This window comes from Brachyhypopomus gauderio, chromosome 7, assembly GCF_052324685.1.
Source record: "Brachyhypopomus gauderio isolate BG-103 chromosome 7, BGAUD_0.2, whole genome shotgun sequence".
Lineage (NCBI taxonomy): Eukaryota > Metazoa > Chordata > Actinopteri > Gymnotiformes > Hypopomidae > Brachyhypopomus > Brachyhypopomus gauderio.
In genome coordinates, this window is record NC_135217.1 from 11,805,529 (window position 1) to 11,827,871 (window position 22,343).

Below are 22,343 nucleotides of genomic sequence, written 5' to 3' on the forward strand. Positions count from 1 at the left end.
TCCCTAGCATAAGGGTGTCAAATAATGTTGATAAGCTCTTTAGAAGAACTTGATATTGATCACCAGGGTTTTTTGGCGCATTGTTATTGCACTCCCTTTATAAGCCAAATGGAATCATATATCCTCCGTCACCTTTCCACTGTGATTTGAATTAGATTTTTTTCTTTTTTTAGGCAACGGGAGACTGTTCACGCACAACTGGAATCGAGCACACAAGGATGTACGCACACACAAATTAGCATTCTTCCTTTTAATCACACTTACATATTCATTATTCATTTCCACGGCAACATGAATTATTCATCAGCCACTTTTTTTCCGCCCAGTGACAAAGCCTGAGGGATGTGTTTGCTCTTCCAGTCTCTCTCCCTCTCTCTCTCTCTCCCCCTCTCTCCTAAACTTCACACTGCACATACACTGTTCAGTGGTCAGTTTTCATGTTCATATCTCATCCATCCATACTTCCCTTTCCTATAGAGAGAGAGAGAGAGAGAGAGAGAGAGAGAGAGAGAGAGAGAGAGAGAGAGAGAGAGAGAGAGAGAGAGAGAGAGAGAGAGAGAGAGAGAGATGAAAATATGTATTTAAACACCCTGTGACTTGCGACTTTGCAAGTTCTCCCTCTTAGAAAGCTAAGAAGGGTCTGACATTTTCATTTTAGGTGCATGTCCACTGTGAGAGACATAATCTGGAAATCACTGTATGATTTTTTAAATAATTTATTTGTGTTACTGTTGCAAATAAGTATTTGAACACCTGTGAAAATCAAAGTTAATATTTCGTACAATAGCCTTTCTTTGAAATTACAGAGGTCAAACGTTTCCTGTAGTTTTTCACCAGGTTTGCACACACTACAGCAGGGACTTTGGCCCATTCCTCCACACAGATCTTCTGCAGACCAGCCAGGTTTCTGGGCTGTCTGGGAGCTTGAGGTCCCTCCAAAGATTTTCTATAGGGTTTAGGTCTGGAGACTGGCTAGGCTAGACAGTTAGGCTTCAATGCTCTAACTGAGAGAAGGTGGAGGTTCCCCAAATTCTCACAATACATGGTGAGGATTCCTCACCTTTCTTAGGATCACTGCTACACCATGAGGTGAGATCTTGCAAGGAGCCCCAGTCCGAGGGAGATTGACAGTCATGTTTAGCTTCTTCCATTTTAGTAATTGCACCAACAGTTGATATTTTTTCACCAAGCTGCTTGGCAATTGCCCCATAGCCCTTACCAGCCTTGAGGTCTACAGTTTTGCCTCTCTGTAAATAACGAATGTTCAGAACGTACAAAAGTAAAATATGGTGTCCCACAAGGATCTGTATTGGCCCCATGATATTCTCTATTATTATATATATAGTCCACTATAAATATGGACTTCTGCCCAATGGAGGATGGGTTCCCTTTTGAGTCTTGGTCCAACCAAGGTTTCTTCCTAATCGCTACCATTATAGGGAGTTTTTCCTTGCCACTGTTGCCTCTGGCTTGCTCAATAGGGATCTGGACCCATTGTAAAGCTGCTTTGTGGCAACATGTGTTGTAAAAAGCGCTATAAATAAATTCGACTTTGACTTTGTTGGAGGCAGCGTGGCAGCAGGTCAGGAGGTGGCATGGTCGCCGTGGGTGGATCAGGAGGCACCGGTGTCACTGGCTACGGGTCTGTCTGTTAGGACCAGAATATTTTCAGGCAGTATTGGGCATGTTAAAAACTGACAGTACAAACTACATTGTAATACAAAACTGTCAGCGGTGTGCTCCTCACCATTGTACATTTCAGGCAGTGAGTCAATGAGGGCAGCACCGTGGGTTTAGCTGTAGCGTCCTTAGTGAGGCATGACTGTAAATAGTCCAACTGTTCCCTGTACTCCTCACCATCCTTGGGTGGGGGCAGGCTAATCACAGGCCTCCCTCCTTTGTCCACTGTGTAGATAGGTTGATTGGTTATTCTGTAACGTTGGGTTGTAGGAGGCTGGACGCAAGTGCGGATCTGTGAATGATTTATTAACAAGACCAACAGATGTATACAGAGCACACAGACATGACACCAAGACCAACCAAACAATACTAACCATGTAAACCAAATAACACTAACGGAAATTATGGAAAACACTAACACATAGAACCAGGGAGACATGTACATTTACATTTGCGGCATTTAGCAGACGTTCTTATCCAGAGCGACTTACAAAGTGCTTTTTGTAAGACAAAGAGAATCGAAAACATGAAATAAGCAAACCACTTGCAAGATACAGAACACACAGTACTTACAATAACGAATAAAACACAAGACCAAACACTGGACTTAAATATACAGACTAAACAAGGACCCAAACAAGACACAGCTGGAAACACTGATGGGGGATGGAGCTACAAATGACAGGGGAAAACATGGAAAAATGGAGAACAAAACAAAGACATGACCAGTGATGGCTTACTTACCTTGAAAAAGTAATCCGACTTCAGATTACTGATTATTCCTTTAAAAAGTAACTTAGTTATGTAACTGATTACTTGATTTTAAAAGTAACTTAGATTACAAGTTACTTTAGTAGTTACATTCAGCAACAAAATGAGTTTTTCCAATACTCACTTTATTGGAAGTGCATTTTTAACAGTAACAGTGTATATCTCCTGACATTTAAATAATGTATCTCCTGACATTACGTTTGTGCCGCTGTGCGGTATTATTCGTAAATGTATTTGTAAATGTACTACTACAAGCAAACTATTCAGTCAGACAGCTATTTGTTGTGAAATGAAATGCAAGCATTCAAGCATTTTCAAGTACTTTAGTCAAAATTCCAGCACTTTTCAAACCTGGAACATAATGCAACATTAAAATTCGTCCTGTAAATGTTCCTTCCACTGTTTTTGAGAGGTTTCTCTTTACACTACCACATATCTTTACGGAGAACACTGCAAAGAATGACGTGTAAAACATGCTCGCCGCTCTCACAGGTTCGCGCGCAGCGTGCGGAATCGAGCACTATGGTCAGACGCAAAATTATAACTGAGCAAAGAAGAAAGCAAAAAAAGGAAAAATATAAAGATTAACGCAGTTACTTGGATAACTTTAATCTGATTACTGGACTGGAAATAGTAACTTGTTATATTACTTGATACTGAAAAAAGTGGTAAGAATAGAGTAACGCGTTACTTAGTAACTGGACATGACAGACAGGAGGGAGGCAGAACCAGACGTAACACCAGAGGCTTTTTCAATGTCCATTCTCTGGAGGATGATTAAGATTTAATTATTTGGCCACAACCACAGGCACCATGCTTGAAGAAAAGTCAAAACTGCACATGAAGAGAAGAACCTCCTCCCAACAGTGAAGCATGGTGGTGGAGATGTAAAGGTAATAATAAAATATTATCCAGGGAATCATCAATTCCCAGACCTTTCAACAAATTCTTGTCCAGAATCAGAAGATAATGACCCAAAGCATTACAGCAAAACTACCAAGAGAATGCACTCTGATTTGCACTCTGAATAGGCCCAGTAAATGGGACTGAGGTATGGCCCTCAATCCCATAGAAATGCTGAGGCAAGATCTGAAGTGTACATGCCAAATGTCCCTCCAACCTCAACCTCTCAACTGATGGAGTTCTGCAAGGAGGAGTGGACAAAAATCCCAAAAAGCAGATGTAAGACACTCGTTTGTGGTTACAGAAGACGTTTGGTTGAAGAAATGGCTGAAAAATTATGTGCAACAAGCTTCTAACTAAAAGAGTTTACATACTTTAACACTTGGCACATTTTCTGTTTTATGAGAGAGAAATTACTTCATTGAACAAATAATGAAAATATGTTTCTGTGTCCCTTATTTGGAAGGCCTGCTTTACTAATAGAGATTTGGATGTTCATTTCCTAAGATTATATCATTTATTTTAGAAAACAATGACCACATTTGGGTGGTTCACAAACATTCAAGCAGCACTGTATATTTATACATCTTCCACGAGAGCGCTCGGAGGCACCTGTGATAACTGTCATCATAACGGTCATGATAACTGTCATCATAACTATCATCATAAGTGTTTGCAGGCACGCCCCCCCACCCAGCTGCCAGCAGTTTCCTCGCTAACGGCTTCTGTTCTTTTGATCTGCCACTTGAGTCATGCACGGATATTTGTGCAGCCAACCAGAAGCTTTTCTGATTGGGAACTTAACTGACGTGGGGAGTGATAGATAAGGGACCCCCAGTCTTACATTTAAATATGTATGTAAATCCTAAATACTATATACCCTAAATGTCAGGTCCATTTATAAGAACTGTAAAATGTAAAGTTTACTGAAACTGAATTTGACCTCATGTTTTTTGTCATTTCTATTTCTGCAGTATCTAGAATTACCCAAACTAGCTATTACATTGCATAGAGTGTCATGGCCCTTTAATCATTTGAGAAAATAGAAGTAGATTTTGTTTTCAGTGGAGCCCTGATAACATCACGTATGAACGATTGCTCGGAGGCACACAGTCATGTTAAGAAGCAGCCTGCTCAAGCAGAACCTCGTCATCCGCATATCTCAGACCACAGACTGAGCAACCCAGCAGAAGGCAGATAATATCAGCCTAGGTAATGGTGCGAGAAGATGGGAAACAGGGAATGCCACCACACACTGCTTAATGGCAACACAGAGGGCAATGCAGCAATTTGACACACACACACACACACACACACACACACACACACACACACACATTTGGAGTGATAGTTTTCACATAATACCATTGACCTTTCCCAAGCAGCAGCTGCATCTGTCATTTCACCACCTCCATCCAATCAGATTTTCCAGACCCCCACTGAGCCTTTCCAAGACTTTCACTGACTCTTATATTCTCTAAGGAAAGAGAGATGCCCCAGGTGGTGAAAATCTATATATAGAAAATGTGAGTGTGTGCATGCGTGCATGTGTGCGTGTGTGCATATGTGCGTGTGTGCGTATGTGTGTGTGCATGTGTGTATGTGTGTCCAAATGCTTCCACTGTTCCTATGAAACATGCCTGCGAGTGTACTCCCCTCACACTGAGCTGCCTGGCACCTCATCGCTCATATGCCACCTCCTCTCGGTAGCGGGGTCCCCGACCCATCAGTGGAACAGATGAGAGAGGAGGTGTGCAGCAACCCACTGTGAGAGAATGCTGACGGAGGGGGTGGAGGAGACTGTAGGCCACAGTAATATCATTGTGTGGAGGTACAGAGTAAAAACAGACGCTTTCAAATAAAAATGAAAGAAAGAGAAAGAGACAGAATGAAGTAGCTCTCACATTAACTTTGGTTTTGCTTCCGGTTTACATAATTGCTCAGTGACACAACTGTGAAAGTGTTCTAATCCATAGTGCAAAAAATTGATTGATTAATTCTGTAATGAGTGCAGTTGTGCTCTTTCTGAAAACACTTTTTAAGGATATGGTTCTGTTTATAGCTGGAGAACAGGTTCTGTGAGAACCAGCTCTAGCTCCAGTGTTCTGCACCTTGTTTTTTGCTATGATGACAAAGATCTGCTTGACGGCACATGACTCGTCTGCTTATATATGTTAGAAAGGGAAAACTGGCCTAAGTTAACTGGCCTGCTATCTCTATACAGAGTTTATTATGATTTAGGGGCTCCAGTGCCTATACAGATAATCATTAACAATATACCAATGGTTTACCAATGCGAATGTAATATACTGAAAGGTATTTTGCAATGTAGTAGCGTGTAGCAGTCTGTACATTTGTGTGTTACTTCCTCAGGTCATGTTTCCACCACTCCTGTGAAATCAAAGTGAAATATTTCAATGGCATCGCACACCAAAAAATATTTAAGTCTGTGAAATCATCACCTTCAAATGCTCAGGTGTGTTTATCATGCAAAAGACAAATCAAAAGACAAAACATGTATAAATGAAATGATAAAAATGAAAAAAAAAATGCCAATGTGAACTGGAACGCGGCCACGACACTATAGCTGCACAGTAGACATCATTATGCAGCCAAGCCACAGCATGGCTGAGTGGACACTGGGCAGTACTGCACTCACTTTGCATCAGGTCCGGACGTGGAGGGATACGGAGGCTGCCCAGGTACTAGCCCAGGCTGGGCAGCTGAGGCGGGAGAGACCGGTGCCCGCTGGAACATAGCCCTGGCACGGGGGTGCAGTGTCTCTTAAAGAGACCTCTTCATGCTCAGCCATCGTCTGCACCCACGCCGACAATCTGTCACCAGCTGGAGCATGGCAGCAAGACTTGGCGGCCGCGCTCGGGTGACCCTGCCTCCCCGGACCCCTCCGGCCCCTCAGGTCGTGCTTTGACTGCTGTCGGGATTCTTCGTCGGGTATCATGTTTTTGCTGGGGGAAAGCAAACATTATGCAACAGAGGCATGGGATATGTGTGTGGATCCAGATACAACAAAAAGAGCTATCTATGTGTTTTCTCTAACACACACACACATACACACACAGACATGACGAGTCATGAGTGGGCAGTGACACCCCAGTGCTTTGAGCCCTGGCTGGACAGTAGTGTGGGGGAGCTGGTGAAGGTCTTCTACAGCTCCTTCAGTGCATGTTCTGCTCGCACTGGTCATAGTGAGCAGAATATAACCCTGTCTCCCACCTCCCAAACACAGATACCACCACACCACCAAGATAAAACTGGTACTGATTATGAGTTCCACTTAATAACCTGAGCCCTGCTGGCTTTACTCTAAATGGCGTGGTGAATTAGGTCACTTGTAACATTTGCTCTTGCAATCCATCAAAGTCAAAGAGGCACTTGAGAGAGTCTAGCAGGTTAACTGGGTGAACCACTGCTGACCCAATACTTGTAAAGGATGATAGAACCTACTGGACCATGCCTTCTTGTTGCATAAACACATCCAGATTCTATGGCAGAACTTGTGATAAGGACATTCATGGTTACACAAAATCTGCTCTAACAATGAAGACAAACAGGACTCGCTCAGAGAGATGGGGATGAACTTCACATCTCACTTACTTTTCACTCCACTAATATGAGACCAGCTGTCACATCTCTCCTGCAATGGACAAAATTATAGATAAATATGAGAGCTGGTTTTAGGTCAGGTCAATTACCTCAGAACAAAAAAAAGAAAGATCAAATTAAAACATTTTGTACATCAGATTATGTTCGTTAGCTTAAGTGTTTGGTGAAGCACAAACACATTCTTAAAATGATAAGCAAGTATTCCGTCTGTTTGTATCACTTTCAAAGAATCAGAAATACTATCATATTCATCTTGTACATGTGGCAACAAATGAATCTCCTGGGTAATTTGAGTAATTATTGAGGCATGTGGACATAAATGTAGGTGGGACAGTCACAATGTGAAAGGTTCAGTGAAGCAGGCCATATCGGGGTATTAAAGGCAAAAAGAAGAGAATATATTCTTCTGGTCATGTTTTGATGAAATTGTAGGTTGAAACTCTGTCATTCCATCACATGCTGTGCACATCTGCGTCAAAGTCACTGGTTCCAGAACAGTCCCACCCCCATGCACTTTGTCTCTCATAAATAATGGATGAGGAGGGAGAGTGTTTTTAGAAATGGGTTCCCCAGGAAACAGCTCGATCATACTTTACATAACACTTCCATTGAAAGGTGGTACACAGTAAAACAACAAACACGATTGTCCTTCAAAAGGTTTGTCAGATCTGGGCTTCATTCTGCTAAATAATTATAGCATTAAGATCTTGAATGAGAGAGTTTCTCACCACCCCGAATTCTCCCCTGCTATGATTGTATCTCAACAGCCCTGGACTACTAATATTTACAATCAAGAAGTCTATAGGACTCTTAAGAATAAGAATTGCATAGAGACTCATCACTTCTATGTTTATGCATCTGTCAATTTATTGTTGTCATGGTGACCGGCGTCGGCCAGAAGAGGATGGGTTCCCCTAAGTCTTGGATCCTCTCAAGGTTTCTTCCTCATGCTCTCCTCATGGAGTTTTTCCCTTTCTGCTCTCGCCCTTGGCTTGCTCACTGGGGGCTTGGACTCAGACACTTGTAAAGCTGCTTTGTGACAACAACTGTTGTAAAAAGTGCTATATAAAAATTTTTTGACTGATTAAAGACATTTTCTTCTTTGATGCATTTGGGAAATCCAGCCATGATCACAAACAGTAAGCTTTAAAAAAATTCTACGTGATCAAATACATTAAATGTAGATCAATGAACCGGTCTATGAACTTTCTCCAATACAAGCAACTCTCATATTCAGTCGTGTCATCATTCACCTCAGGTTTTGATGCAATTGCGAGTCATGTGACCCTCAGCTACCAGCATCCGTGTATGTGCAGCAGTTAGTAATACTCTTCAAGAGGTAACAGTTGCTTGTGCAAAGGATTAGTCACAGAATGGAGAATACGTGCAAATGTGTCTTTGAAGCAACATCCAGCATTGCACAGACATGCCTCAGAGGGCAACGGCTAATAGGCTTAAAGGCTAAAAGGCAAAAAGGTCACATTCACAGCACTGGTCATCTCTGCCATAGGATCTCCTGAACCCATATTCCAACTGTCAGATTAAAGCCAGTGTCAAGAGCCTACGTTAATTAGATGCCTAATAGGATTTCTAATTTAGAAAAGCATTCTGTAAAGCCATAGCTTTTAATTCCTATATAGGAATGATCAATTCCTTTATAGGTCTAGATTTTTCTATTAAATATCTGAACTTCAATAAAGTAAAAAAAAATCTGCTGCTAGAATTCTGATATCTGCAGAGAAAATTGTTTAAATTACTTCTGTTCTTCATCAGTAACACTATCTGTCTGTTCTCATATAAAATCCTTTCTTTCATTCATCTTTCTCTTTTTGCAGTCTGGGATCTTCTGGTAGTGGGGTGCTCTCTGTACCTTCATAGTCTTCTGTAGGTGCATTTAGAAATGTCTCCCTAATTTAGAAATGTCCGCTGAACTTAGGAATGTCTTCCTAATTTAGGAATGTCCTCCTAATATAGGAATGTCCTCCTAATATAGGAATGTCCTCCCCCAGCTTCTCCAGGTTTGTTCTTCTGTTACATCTTTCACATCCTGATTAAAACACATTTACTTTGGATATGAGAAAGTGTGACAAATATAACAAGTAACTCCATGATTTCGTTAAGGTTGAATTAATATGGACTGTTTATGTCACAAAGAAAGAAAAGCAGATCTTAATAAGGTGCAGCACCTGTGTAAGCCCACAATATATTTCAGGTAAAGGAGCAAATGTAGGTTGCTCACAATTTTGTCTTTCCTTCAATTCACCTATTGAGTAAAAGTGCATGTTCTGAAACCCAGAGCTACAGTAGGAAATGTTAAAGGGGTGGAGGAAGCTGGGTGGAGGCTGCGAGAGGTGGGGCACAAAAGTCCCTGTACCCTTTTTGCCGCTGCGCTTATAAGCCGACTCATTCTTTTTTGTGGATGTCACCCATTAAATTTTAATGCTGCCAACTTAGTTTAACCCGACACCAGCACCTGCACAGGAGAGTAGCGCCTCCTCCCTTTCCTTACAAACTTTAAGACTTCCTATACATGTCATTTAAATGAGACGAACCCTGCGTGTTTGGTTATGAGGGCAGTGCAGACTTGACAAAGATCACAGCCAATGTGACTGAATCACATATAGTTTTACCAGAGCAGACATAAATAAGTTTATCCCTTGTCTTTAGCCACAAGCATTAGGCATTTGGTTTTCAGTCCTGTCTGTCCTTTCATAGTGTTTCTGTCACTCTGTGCCATGATGAGAATCTCAATGTTTTCATAGCAGAAGCCACCACAGGACAGGAAATGAACTGTGATCACCGTTAGGGCCAGATGTGTTTTTTTGAGCCGCTTCTCACAGTGATTTCATGAGTCTGAAATGTACTCCATGTAGTATTGTTAGTACATTACTGTGCAAGAGAGTTGGGTTTATTTGCTTTAGATGACTTAAAACATTCAGCTCACACAACACATGCTGATGAAATGGAGTGTCTATCATAATGCCATCCAGGTATAATTTCTTTGGCATATAAGTATAATGTCATTCATTCATCAGCACGAACTGTCATGACAGAGGCGGTCTTTGCATTGGGCCCCTCCCACTGCAGCCCACTGTAGGGGCCCCCTGATTAGCTGACTTATTTCTCGGATATTAATGTTGATGGGCCCCCTAGCTAAATTCGCCTTGAGCCCCCAAATTGCTAAGTAAGCCACTGTGTCATGTAACAGGTTTTTGTATAAGTCTCACTTGTTTGGTGTTATTTATCTGCATAAGGATTTGAAATAATGGTGACACTTTCACCACGTGTCCATTCCCCATCTAGACGTATGTGGTATTGTCTACTTGGGAGAAATACAACACCAGTGCTGTTAGGCCGTCCGGAGGAGAACGGCACAAGTGAATAAGGCAGATTTGCATTACTTGTGAAAACAAAAATACAGTATATGTCGCCCCCTTGTGACCGACCGTCTTCTGTGCAAAATAAGCATGCACTGTAAAACCAAAAGAGCAAGACGGTTAGGATGAGGAAATAATTTCAAACGTCAGGTTACGACACACTTTGAAACAGAAAACAGAAGTTACACTTCAATTATTAAAAAATCTTTATATATATATATATATATATATATATATATATATATATATATATATATATATATATATATATATATATATAAAGATTTTTTAATAATTGAAGTGTAACTTCTGTTTTCTGTTTCAAAGTGTGTCGTAACCTGACGTTTGAAATTATTTCCTCATCCTAACCGTATATATATATATATATATATATGTGTGTGTGTGTGTGTGTGTGTGTGTGTGTGTGTGTGTGTGTGTGTGTGTGTGTATATATGTATTTATTTATTTATTTATTTATTCTCAATTTATCCACAAACGGTAGGAAGAATTGTAATTTTTCAAACTAGTGCCAGCCCAAATACTAAATATTTAAACATCGGTTTTCATAGAAGTATGTATTACACTAAATAGACTAAATAGCAACGAAAACTTACATGTATGTACTGCAGTAAGACGCTAGTATTCCTCCATTTCTACGACTGTGGTGTCAGCTCAACAAGCCAGCTAGCTCAGCTAGTTGTAGTGTAATTTACTCAAACTTTCTTAAATTAAAGGATAGTCCTGGCCGAGTGGTGAGGAACTATTTTACATTTCATCCTTATATTTCACATTCATTGTTGAATCTTGGGCGCCCTCTGGCGTTTCTCCGGAGGGGGAAGTAGTCCGGCTCTTCGTCAATTTGCTCTAGTTATGTGATGCATGTGTCATGTGATTTTAGCGGAAGGAAAAGGCGAGCTGCTGCTTTGAGCCCTATAAAAACCGCCAGGCTTTGCGTTTTGTACCATTGTAAAGCCAACGTTTCAACATGTGGCTGGTGCATTTTGCGTGCCTGACTGTTGTATGGAATTTGTGTCTTTCGCTGGACGGAGGAATGCTCTTCCCGCAAGAATCTCCTTCACGAGAGATAAAAGAACTTAACGGGCTTTGGAGATTCAGAGCAGACTTTTCTCAGGACAGGAACGAGGGTTTCGAGAAAGCCTGGTTCAAAAGACCGCTGGCAGAGGTAACATGCATTTGTGGGCGTGAATTTGTTAGCGAGCTTCTTAACTGTGCCCTGCACACATTTTTTATTTCTATAATCTAGCTACTACACTACTACTTTTGATTGTTATCCATCATCCTCCCAGACTACATACAGATTTTCTTGAAGATTTTGCAGAAATGCTTTCTAAGATTTTAATTGATTGTTTTAATTGCTGGGGATTTTAATGTTCATGTAGATTTATCCACAAATCCAATCACTTCAGAATTCATGAGGATGCTTAACTCTTGATTGCGTACAGCTGGGGTGCCCACACATTTTCAGCTTGCGAGCTAATAAGATGACCAAGTCAAAATGATCTACCTACAATAAAACTGCAAAACATAAATGTATTTCTTCTATATTGGCATTATTTAAGTTGTTGTTGTTGTTATTATTACTATTTAATATTGTGTATTCTTTCTTTCCTTCTTTCCGTTTTAGGATAAATCGTTTTTTTAATTTTAATTGAATTTGAGTTTCATCTACAATACATATTGTTGTGTCTTGCATCTGTTGACTCGTCTAATTGTAGCGAGAAACACTCGCAGGCCGCAGTATTCTTTCAAACTTGCTGGGTCAAATTCTCGGCCATGGCTTCAGAGCTCCGTGAAAATTGTATTCCGAGATAGCTGGAAAGCTTTGAAGATATTTGTTTTTAAAGTCTCGGAACAAGGAATCAGCGGCTTCAACATGCCTCTTATCATCTCTCCGTCTTGGAAGGACTTCTTCATAGACATGATGCAGTCCCTCCCTCCTCTCTCAGAAAATGGGAATGAGTTAGTTGAAACATTCACACACAGAATTAAGAACTGTATTGATGCTGTGGCACCAAAGGTAACTAAAATTAAGATGCCCTGTAGAAACACTCCATCTATTTAAAATTTAGGCAAGATTGTAGGCAGGCTGAGACGCTGGTCAAGCTCAAAATTGCAAGTACATTTTGATATTTATAAAACAACAATGCAGAATTACAACAGTGAAGCGAAATCTGCATGGAAAAACTACTTCTCTATCTTAATTGATTAATTGGGGGCAGTTAATTGATTCATCCAATAATAACCCAGCTGCCCTGTATCAGAAATATAGATCAGCTAGTAAACCCCACCTCCTGTGTCTTCCCTCAAACTGTTTCAGTTAAAAAATGTGAGTAGTTTGCTATATTTTTTTAGGGACAAGATTACTACTATAAGGCAGAACATAGCAACAAGCACTAATGGACTATCAACCCCTATATCAGTTACTCAGCCTAACTTAAATATGTCTTATTTCCAAGAAGTTGACATGGTAACACTACTAGATGTGATTTCATCACTAAAATCCTCTACATGTTAACTGGACCCTTTACCAACATGTTTTTTTTTCAAGCAGGTTCTGAGCTCGTTAGTTAATGAAGTTCTGATTGTTAATCAGTCTCTGCAACTGGGAGAGTTCCCTAACATTTTAAAAACCACAATGGTTAGTCCACTATTAAAGAACAGAAATCTTGATCCCACAATCCTCATTAATTATTGACCTATATCTAACCTTTCCTTTCTTAGCAACATCATTGAAAAAGTAGTTTCAGTCCAGTTGAATGATTGTCATTTATTTGATTTACTTTGACACTTTTCAGTCTGGTTTCAGAGCTCTCCACAGCACTGAAATGGCACTAGTTAAGGTAGTAAATGACTTGAGATTGAATAAGGATACAGACAAACTCTGTCCCTTTTCTGCTAGATTTAAGCGCCGCTTTTGACACTGATCATGAAATACTTCTTGATCGACTACAGAGCTGGCTAGGCCTTAGTTGCTTAGTCTTCGACTGGTTTAGATTGTATCTAACTGGGCATGATTACTATGTTGCATTAGGTACCTCTTTCTCCACACATCAAAAAATAACTTGTGGCGTCCCCCAAGGATCAATTCTTGGGCCGTTACTGTTCAACCTATATATGCTTCTGTTACCACATATCATTAACAAACATGGTATTAGTTATCAATATGCAGATGACACTCAACTTTACATTTCTCTAGAACCTGCATAGATGATATTCAGACATGGATGTCTGACAATTTTCTACAATTAAATAAAGAGAAGACAGACGTTCTAGTTCTTGGAAGTCATCCACAAAGGAATGATGTCCAGACTTATTTAAATCAAATGAATCTGAATGCCAGGCAATGTGTTAAGAACCTGGGAGTCACCTTTGACCATGAGCTCAGCTTCAAATCACACATCACTACATGCAAGACAGCTTATTTTCACCTCCAAAACATCACTAAGGTCTGAGATATGCTCTCCTGCTGATGGTGAAAAACTTGTCCATGCATTTATCACATCAAGGCCAGATTATTGTAACGCTGTTCTATCTGCTCTTCCAAAGAGCTCTATTTCTCACCTACAGCGAGTTCAGAATGTTGCTGCAAGGGTTCTGACCTGAAGGAGAAAATCACTGCACTGGTTCCCTGTCAGCATTAGAATAGATTTTTAAGGTTCTAGTTATGATTTTAAAATGTCCTCATGGTATTGCTCTTCTTTACCTCAGTGAAATGATGGTTAGATATGTTAGTCAGGTCTCACAGGTCTTCAAACAGTAATCTACTGGTGATTCCTAAAAGCCGATTAAAGATTGGCGAGAGTGCTTTTAGCCAATATGGCCCAAAGCTCTGGAACTCTCTTCCAGAAGAGCTCAGGCATTTCATCCCTACACAGCTTTAAGAGTCTCAAAACCTTCCTGTTTAGATCTGCTTTTTAGTTAAGCAACCCTAAATCTGTTCCATTTTATTTACTTTTCACTTTATTACATTATTTTATTGTGTTCGTTTCCTTTCTATCTTAATTTTTTCCTTTTGTCTTATCTTTTCTTTTAATGTTTCTTTTTTATTTATTCTGTAAAGCACTGAGTTACATGTGTGTATGAAGGGTGCTATACAAATAAAGATTATTATTATTATTATTACACTGATCTTAGTTTTGTAGCTATATACCAAGTAAAAAACTTTTTTTTTCTTTTTTTTGTGTGTAGATAAATACCACCATGTATATTTTTAGTTTTTCAATGCAGAAGAGGCATTGTAGGCGTTTTTGCAATACTTGCATGTCCTGACATTTATTTTCTGTGTTATTGCAAGATTCATTATGTGGTGTAATGGGCAAGAAACTATAGAAAGATGGCTAACTAGAGAATGACTGGGTCTGTGAAGAAACGGTGGTCCGAGTATGCTGGGCCAAAGTCGTAGTGTGATCAGTGTGTTTTGCAATTTGCCCTTGTCATTCTGTCGGACTCCTGTGCATGTATCTTTGCTTCCAGACAGGTCCTGTGATTGACATGCCTGTACCATCCAGCTTCAACGATGTTCCTCAGGATGCTCAGCTGAGGGATTTCATTGGCTGGGTGTGGTATGAGAAGGAGGTGTGGCTGCCCATGCGCTGGATTCAGGACCAGAGCACCAGGGTTGTGCTCAGGGTTGGAAGTGCTCACTACTATTCTGTGGTTGTAAGTACAGCACGTGTGTGTGGTGTGGTACTGGTGAAGGTGAGAAGTGGGTTTGGGATGATGGCAGCCTTTCAGACAGGTTAAATTAAGTCCCAAATAAAAAAAGACTACAGAGGACAATAAATGATTTAAATGTTGCCTTCATAACTCCGTGAGGGCATTGTTTAATAAAGAAAAGACTACTGGGGACAGTGATTGATTGGTGATCTGTGTTTGAGTGACGCAGCCTTCGTATTCGTCTAGTAGGGAATAGTAACCTGAAGATTTACATTCTTGTGGGATCCCACAAGAATTTGACTTGCGTCGTGTGGGGGTGATTTGATCACAACCAAATCAAACAGCCATTAATTCTGGGCTATGATTGGACAATTATGTTTTTATAGGTTTAGTATCTGATATTCTCAATTAAACTGAACTGAACATTCATCCTCCCCCTTTCATGCTCACAGTGGGTGAATGGGGTGTTAGTGACCGAGCATGAGGGCGGCCATCTTCCTTTTGAAGCAGAAGTTGGCACGGTGATCCGGAAAGATGCAGACATTCCATGTCGAATTACCATCGCTGTAAACAACACTCTGAACCTGCACACTCTTCCGCCAGGAACCATCCAGTACATGACTGACCGCAGCAAGTAAGACCTGTGTAAAAGCTTTTAAAACATGCAGTTAATGGTTAATTGACCTCATGCTGGATCTGTGAGTGTAATGCAGTTTTCAATGACTCCATGATAAATCTATGTAAGTCACTGTGGTTTAAAACCATTTTCCAAATGCTGAACGTGCAAGTTATATTTATATCTCACTTCCATTTTTTGTTAAGCAGAATGGTGTGTGGCAGTTGGATATGTTTACCCTGGTGATGTCCTGTTGTGACATCAGTCCTGATACAGACACCGTTCCCAAGAGTCTCGTTAATAATTGCTCTTTCTTTCTGGACACAGGTACCCACCAGGCTACTTCATTCAAAACACCAACTTTGATTTCTTCAACTATGCAGGAATACATCGATCGGTGTTACTGTACACAACTCCACAGACATACATCGATGACATCACAGTGCACACAACCTTTTTGGACAGTACAGGTAACTGACGGTCCTTTTCTTCACATCACCGTGCTTTTGTAATAAAAGTGGCAAAACAACAAACCTCTTATTGAACAGGGTTCCATGAAAGGGCCCTTTTTGAACATGCTTCAACATGCCAGTATGCTTAAGTCTGCCACTGCCTTGATCACACCCCAGTGAAAGTTAAAGTTTTTGGCTTTTTCCCTGTGTTGTAGGGATGGTGAACTACAGCGTGGCAGTGGTGGGCAGTGCCCAGCCCGCTGTGACGGTGGCACTCTTGAGTAAAGACGGGCGATGTGTGGCCAGTGCCAGCGGAACCTCGGGCATTCTCGAAGTTCCAAAGGTCAATCTTTGGTGGCCTTACCTGATGCACGCCAACCCGGGCTACATGTACTTGATGGAGGTGAGGGGGTGAAAGCAGGTGTTGACGGAGGTGAAAGGGGGCTTTGAGGTGATCCATGCTACCAGACAAAGCAGCCATTCAGACAAAGGTTAAACCCAGTCCCAGACAAAAATGGGCTACCGAGGTCAATGAATGATTGATGCCCTTTGCCTTTGGTAATTTAAACATTGCTTCATAACTCCTACCTGAGGGCATTGTTTGATAATATCTTCATTTAACAGTTTTGCTAAACCAAAATGCTTTAAACATAACTTAAAATTTGTGTTTCTCTCTCCATTGACTGTTGCATGTTCTTGGCCTGTATACAAAAATTCAGAGCATTGTCGGTTTAAGGTCAACGTTTGCTTTTTGATGAATTAATGAAACACATTTCTATAATTGAATGGAGCTGATCTGAATCGAGCTCTTTTGCCGTCAGATGCATGATTTGCCCGGGCCCTGCTTCCCCTCAGGTTCAACTCAAGGCTGAGAGTGGGGACAGGGACATCTATACCCTACCTGTGGGCATTCGCACTGTCAACGTCACCACATCCAAGTTCCTCATCAACAACAAGCCATTCTACTTCCATGGAGTCAACAAGCATGAGGATTCGGACGTGAGTACCAGCAGGGGGCAGCAGAGCTGCTGAAAGAGCCGCCGGGTGAAGGAGTTCCTCATGACACGGTGTTTGTTTACTTTTGTTTTCAACATAAAAAGACAATAACTTGTTCAGATGAGTCATGCAAGGACACAGTTGTCATCATCACATGGAGGAAGGATGACTCGTCCTCTTTGCCTCTTGAGCATGAATATTTGCACCTGTGCCATAGATTCGAGGGAAGGGTTTTGATTGGCCTCTCATCGTGAAAGATTTCAACCTGTTGAAGTGGATGGGTGCAAACTCGTTCCGCACCAGTCACTACCCGTATGCTGAGGAGATCCTGGACATGGCCGACCGCCTGGGCATCGTGGTCATAGACGAGTGCCCGGGTGTGGGCATCAAAGACATGTATGCTTCAACACCGCTTTCATGACTACAACAGGCTAAGCTCATTCTCTTTAAATCGGTGGTCAGATTAACTCCAATGATTGTGGGAATAGTGATCCTGTAAGCTTTCATCTTTTAAGTTTATTAATGATCGGAATTCTGATTATGTACTTATGTTACTGTTGGTTAAAGTGTTTGAGGTTCCCCTGAATTTTTCATGTTCTGCATCATAACTGTTTGTTTGCACCATTGCCAACTCTGTTGGTTAACCATTGACTTCTACAGCTGACTGACCATGCATGGGTTTTTCAAGGGGTTTTGTGTGTCTGTCTTCAGACGCAGTTTTGCCCCAGCCTCTCTGGACCATCACCTTGTTGTCATGGAGGAGTTGGTGAGGCGGGATAAAAACCACCCCTCTGTGGTCATGTGGTCTGTGGCCAATGAGCCGGCTGCAGAGATGCCCCCAGCAGGCCCCTATTTCAAGTACGTGAACCTAAATGTTAATGTTAAGCATGTGCATATAAAGCACGTCAGTGAAATTTTATGAAATGGTAGTTACTTGGGCAGTGGCTCAGATTTGCTCAAGACACATGATGAGAGGTCTACCGTTAACAGCCAGGTTTCATTTCACCACAAATTCAAACGCATGCCAAGGTCTGAGCAGTAAGAGGACAACAGAGGGCAGTAGCATCCCAGACATTTGATACACAGAAGAGTTCAAGAAAGAAAAGGTTCTGATGTCATAGTTCCTGTTCAGTCACGCAGTCATTTGTCCGCACTGGCGTGGACTCATTTGCATTGGCAGATTTGTGCACACAAATGTCATGCAGTGTGTCCCAGTCATGTGAGGTGGTTGTTTTGGTAGTGTTATGTCATGTGGAGATGGACGTGTGTAGGCCTGGTCTTGTTCAGGGTGACTGTGCTCAGGTTAGTTGAGCACACATCAAGCCATCATTTACACAGAACAGGTGGAACACAGTCATAGGACACCACACAGGACCCATCCTGCTTTACTGGCATGGCAAAGACCCATTAGTGAGCAAACTGGCTGTGATCACACAAGTTCATGACTGTATCTTGTGATGGAAATTTGATGATTTCCATTTGTCAGGCTTTCTTAGTATACATTAAACACATTAGATATAGGTGTTTTTGATCTTTTTACATATACATGTGTTAATCATGCCACTGAAGCCATCCTCACTTGGTACTCTGGAGCTGGCTGGAGAAACCAGCAATGAAACACCAGGCTGGTGGTTCTGTCTTTCAGTCAATCATGTTTTTACCCAAAATTAATTATTTTTTTATCATCATGCACAGTTGTCTACAGTATAAATGTTTTTATCTGTTTGCTTTGTTGTCATTTCCTTAATTTATTTTTGCAGGCAGCTTGTAGCTCGTACGAAGTCTCTGGATTCAAGACCTGTGACGTTCATTACAGACAGTAACTACTCCAGAGACCAAGGGGTGAGTCTCTCTCCACTGCAGCACAGCACACTCTGAACATATAATTTAATTGTTGGCTTTTATACTCTGCAAACTATTTAGTTAGTACATTTTCCTACATCACAATAAATTGCAGGTTTTGCAGGCCATATTATTCTAGATTTTTTATGGATTGGTCTCAACGTGAAATCACTGATTATTATGGAAAATGTTGATGCTTTGCACTACACCTACCCTAAGTCTTACTGAATGGCATAGAATATCACTTTGGACACTTTCTGTTGTAGAACAATGATCATTCTGCAGAGCTCCTCATTTCTTACACACCAAAGCTGCCACGACATCAACATCAGGTTACCTCAGTCTCTGTAGTATTTCAGCACAGCATAAGGTTACGGCATATCTAGGAATATTATACAACCTCGACACTCGGCAGTTTGAAGGATTCACATGGAAGTGAACGCTTCTTTAAATGAACCTCAGGCCTTATAGTTTTCAGGCGCCACGCCGGAATTCCGGCGTACCGACATGTCTGCGAATTGAGTTGTCTTGTATCCTATAATTTTAATAACAGTAATGAATGAATAATTAATCATGCATACGTACAAGACAACATATTGTGTTAAAAGAATCTTTAGGTTACTGCTTTTTCTCAGAATATTAATAGAAATTTGGTTTTTTATTTCACCATAATTACCTGACTTATTTATTAATTAATTTAAAGAATAATTATTAAATATTCATTAGTTCATTCATTTTGAATATTCTAGTATATATATTATAATATAGTATTCCATGCTATAAACTTTCACTTCTATATTTCACTACAAATTATCGTTATTTATATTGAATAATCTCTCCACCGATCACATACCTAGGCTACTTAAAGCAGGTAATCTTATTGCTTATGTTTTTGCGGTAGTGAATCTGATAAAAACGAGAGCTTCATGCAAGAAGCACCCCCGCTCAGAAAAAGTTCAGGTGCAGGAATTTTTCCCACCATCACCCCTGGAACCTGCTTGCATATCCAAACCCTCCTGGGTCTGTGCAGATGCATCAAAGGTTTAAAAGGGTTTGATTACTGTAGGAGTGTTTTCAGGAGATGGCTCAAGTGTAATCTTTTTCGCAGGCCCCCTATGTAGACGTGATCTGTGTGAACAGCTACTTCTCCTGGTACCACGATCCCGGCCACCTGGAGGTAATTTCCATCCAGCTTCACACCCAGTTTGATGACTGGTATGGAAAGTACCAGAAGCCCATCATACAGAGCGAGTACGGAGCGGATGCCGTGCCCGGACTGCACAGCGTAAGGACGCCTCCCTCTCACCCGCCGACAGAACTGCCATTTTCTGATTCACTTGTAGGCTGATATACTCAGTGGAGTGGAACCTGTAGTCAAAAACTGTAATATGAACCCCTCCAGCAGCAGGACTGTTTGCAGTTGAGCTAGGTCAGCCGTACCCTGTTACCTGTGTTAAAACTACACACTCCGCTGCACTTCCCCTACAGGATCCCCCAACCATGTTCACTGAGGAGTACCAGAAGACTGTCCTGCAGAACTACCACAAAGTGTTCGACCAGAAGAGGAAAGAGTTTGTCGTGGGAGAGCTCATCTGGAACTTTGCTGACTTCATGACTGCTCAGGGTCAGGAATGGCCGTTTTCATCTTTTTTTTTTTTAACACGCCCCTTAAATCACTAGCTCGCCATCATAAGCTTATGAGAGGATGTTTGAAGGTGTATGTTAAGCTATGTAAAAAAAAAAATAATAATCTCTGGCCTGTTTGTCCAGGCCCAGATTAAACTAAGTCTTAGGCCAGATTAAACATAGTCTTAAAATGTCAATGGGGATTCATCATGGAGTGTCATTTTTAGACCAGACCTATTTAGAAAAGGTTTAGATACCTTGAGTCTTTTTCAGGATTGTCAAAGTGTCACTTTGAAATAAAGGTGGCCTTTATAGCGCAGACCTGAGTGGAAACTAAATACATGTTCAGCTAAGAAGTGCCATAATCTGTGGCATATTGGGCGCGTTCGTAGTGTGGAGGGGCCAGTTAGGCTACTTGGAAGTAAGCCGCGGAGTGAAAGGAAATCCTGTGAACAAAGTCGGAATTCCAGAATTGGAACGTCCTGTAGAACGTCCTGTAGCCTGACCGGTATTACACACAAATCAACGCAAACCCCTTGCTCGCTCGCGCTCTCTCTAATGTGGTTATATGTGGGTGGGTGGGCACATGCATTTTAGAGTACAAAAGGGAACAACATGACTGACTAAAACCTCACATTTGTATATAAACTCATTATTCAATCAGTGGTTACCATATTGATCATCTGGTTTATCATATAAGATAACAAATTTAGAAGTCTAAACATCTAGAAAGGTTTACTTCACGTCAGCCTTTTGAACTGGACTGCATTCTTACTTCGATATGCATGATGAAAATAATAGTCTAGTCTAAAAAGGAGCCCAACCAAAATTAGCCATCTCCTCCTTCTCGAGGCTGTTAGTCACTCTCATCATGGGATATTTGCGACTGTTCACTCTGCATTTTTGGCCACCTGCTGACTGAAAATAAGAATGTCATGTTTCTGCAGCTGAAGGGTACACACACACGTTGATGGCTAGCCAGCAGATATAATTGGTGAGCGATCAAACAAGGAGATTCTTATCCGTAACCCCCCCTCTCTCCCCGCAGGCCTCACCCGTGTGGTGGGAAATAAGAAGGGCATGTTCACTCGTCAGCGCCAGCCCAAAGCAGGGGCCTTCCTCCTGAGAGAGCGCTACTGGAGCATCGCCAATGAGACAGGTGTCCCGCCCACATGGGAAAGATACCCCTGCCTGTGATCCTCACTACCCAGCGGGCTGGAAGTTTGAACAGTGTAAACTGACACTGTTAAAATCCACCTTGTGCCTTCCATAAGTGACTTTAAACGAATGGTTATGTGAACAATTTAGACATTATTACAATGCTCTGCAAAATTGTCAAGCAGCCATCAATCTAACAGCAAATACATCACGTCTTGTTTATGGATTTTTTTTGTCTGTGTGGAAAATCACCTCTGCACATTTACACGGTACACGTCTCTCCAGCCTGTCCACACACCCACTTTGTTTCTTCCTAACAAATGTCACAGGGGCTGTTTCACATGCACAGAAGACATTCTGCACTTCTTATTTATGTTCATTCTCAGATAAGACTACATATAATTTAACCCATAGTCCAGGGCTATTTCAGCTAAAACAAACCAAAATCTGGGCCCATTTTGAATAATTTGAGAAATACTTCAAATTGAAATACATAAATTAAGACCGTGAAGAAAGCATGCGAAGGGTTTGATTTCATGACGTCAGTTTAGTGTTTCCTGACTGACCACATTAAATGAATTTGTATGCAATTTTGTTTATTGTGCACACTTAGTAAACGTG

At 41.2% G+C, this 22,343-nt stretch overlaps 1 protein-coding gene and 1 long non-coding RNA gene across 3 annotated transcripts; one reads left to right on the forward strand and one right to left on the reverse strand.

The window, feature by feature from the left end:
* Window positions 1–211: 211 nt before the first annotated feature.
* Window positions 212–11,125, reverse strand: LOC143518878 (uncharacterized). 2 transcript variants are annotated; one of them, XR_013132296.1, is made up of 6 exons: window positions 10,970–11,125; window positions 6,970–7,009; window positions 6,014–6,320; window positions 1,748–5,745; window positions 1,061–1,648; window positions 212–471 (listed from the first exon to the last, which is right to left on the reverse strand). It is a non-coding gene; the product is annotated as an uncharacterized LOC143518878 (long non-coding RNA). The 2 variants fall into 2 exon arrangements; XR_013132297.1 differs by lacking the exon at window positions 1,061–1,648.
* Window positions 11,126–11,239: 114 nt separating this feature from the next.
* gusb (glucuronidase, beta) lies at window positions 11,240–22,312 on the forward strand. The gene is made up of 12 exons (XM_077011729.1): window positions 11,240–11,538; window positions 14,850–15,035; window positions 15,485–15,666; window positions 15,976–16,118; window positions 16,316–16,503; window positions 16,956–17,099; window positions 17,314–17,492; window positions 17,808–17,954; window positions 18,857–18,938; window positions 20,047–20,223; window positions 20,427–20,562; window positions 21,613–22,312. Exons 1-12 carry the CDS (start codon window positions 11,341–11,343, stop codon window positions 21,759–21,761), a joined length of 1,911 nt encoding a protein of 636 aa, XP_076867844.1. The 5' UTR covers window positions 11,240–11,340; the 3' UTR covers window positions 21,762–22,312.
* Window positions 22,313–22,343: the final 31 nt, after the last annotated feature.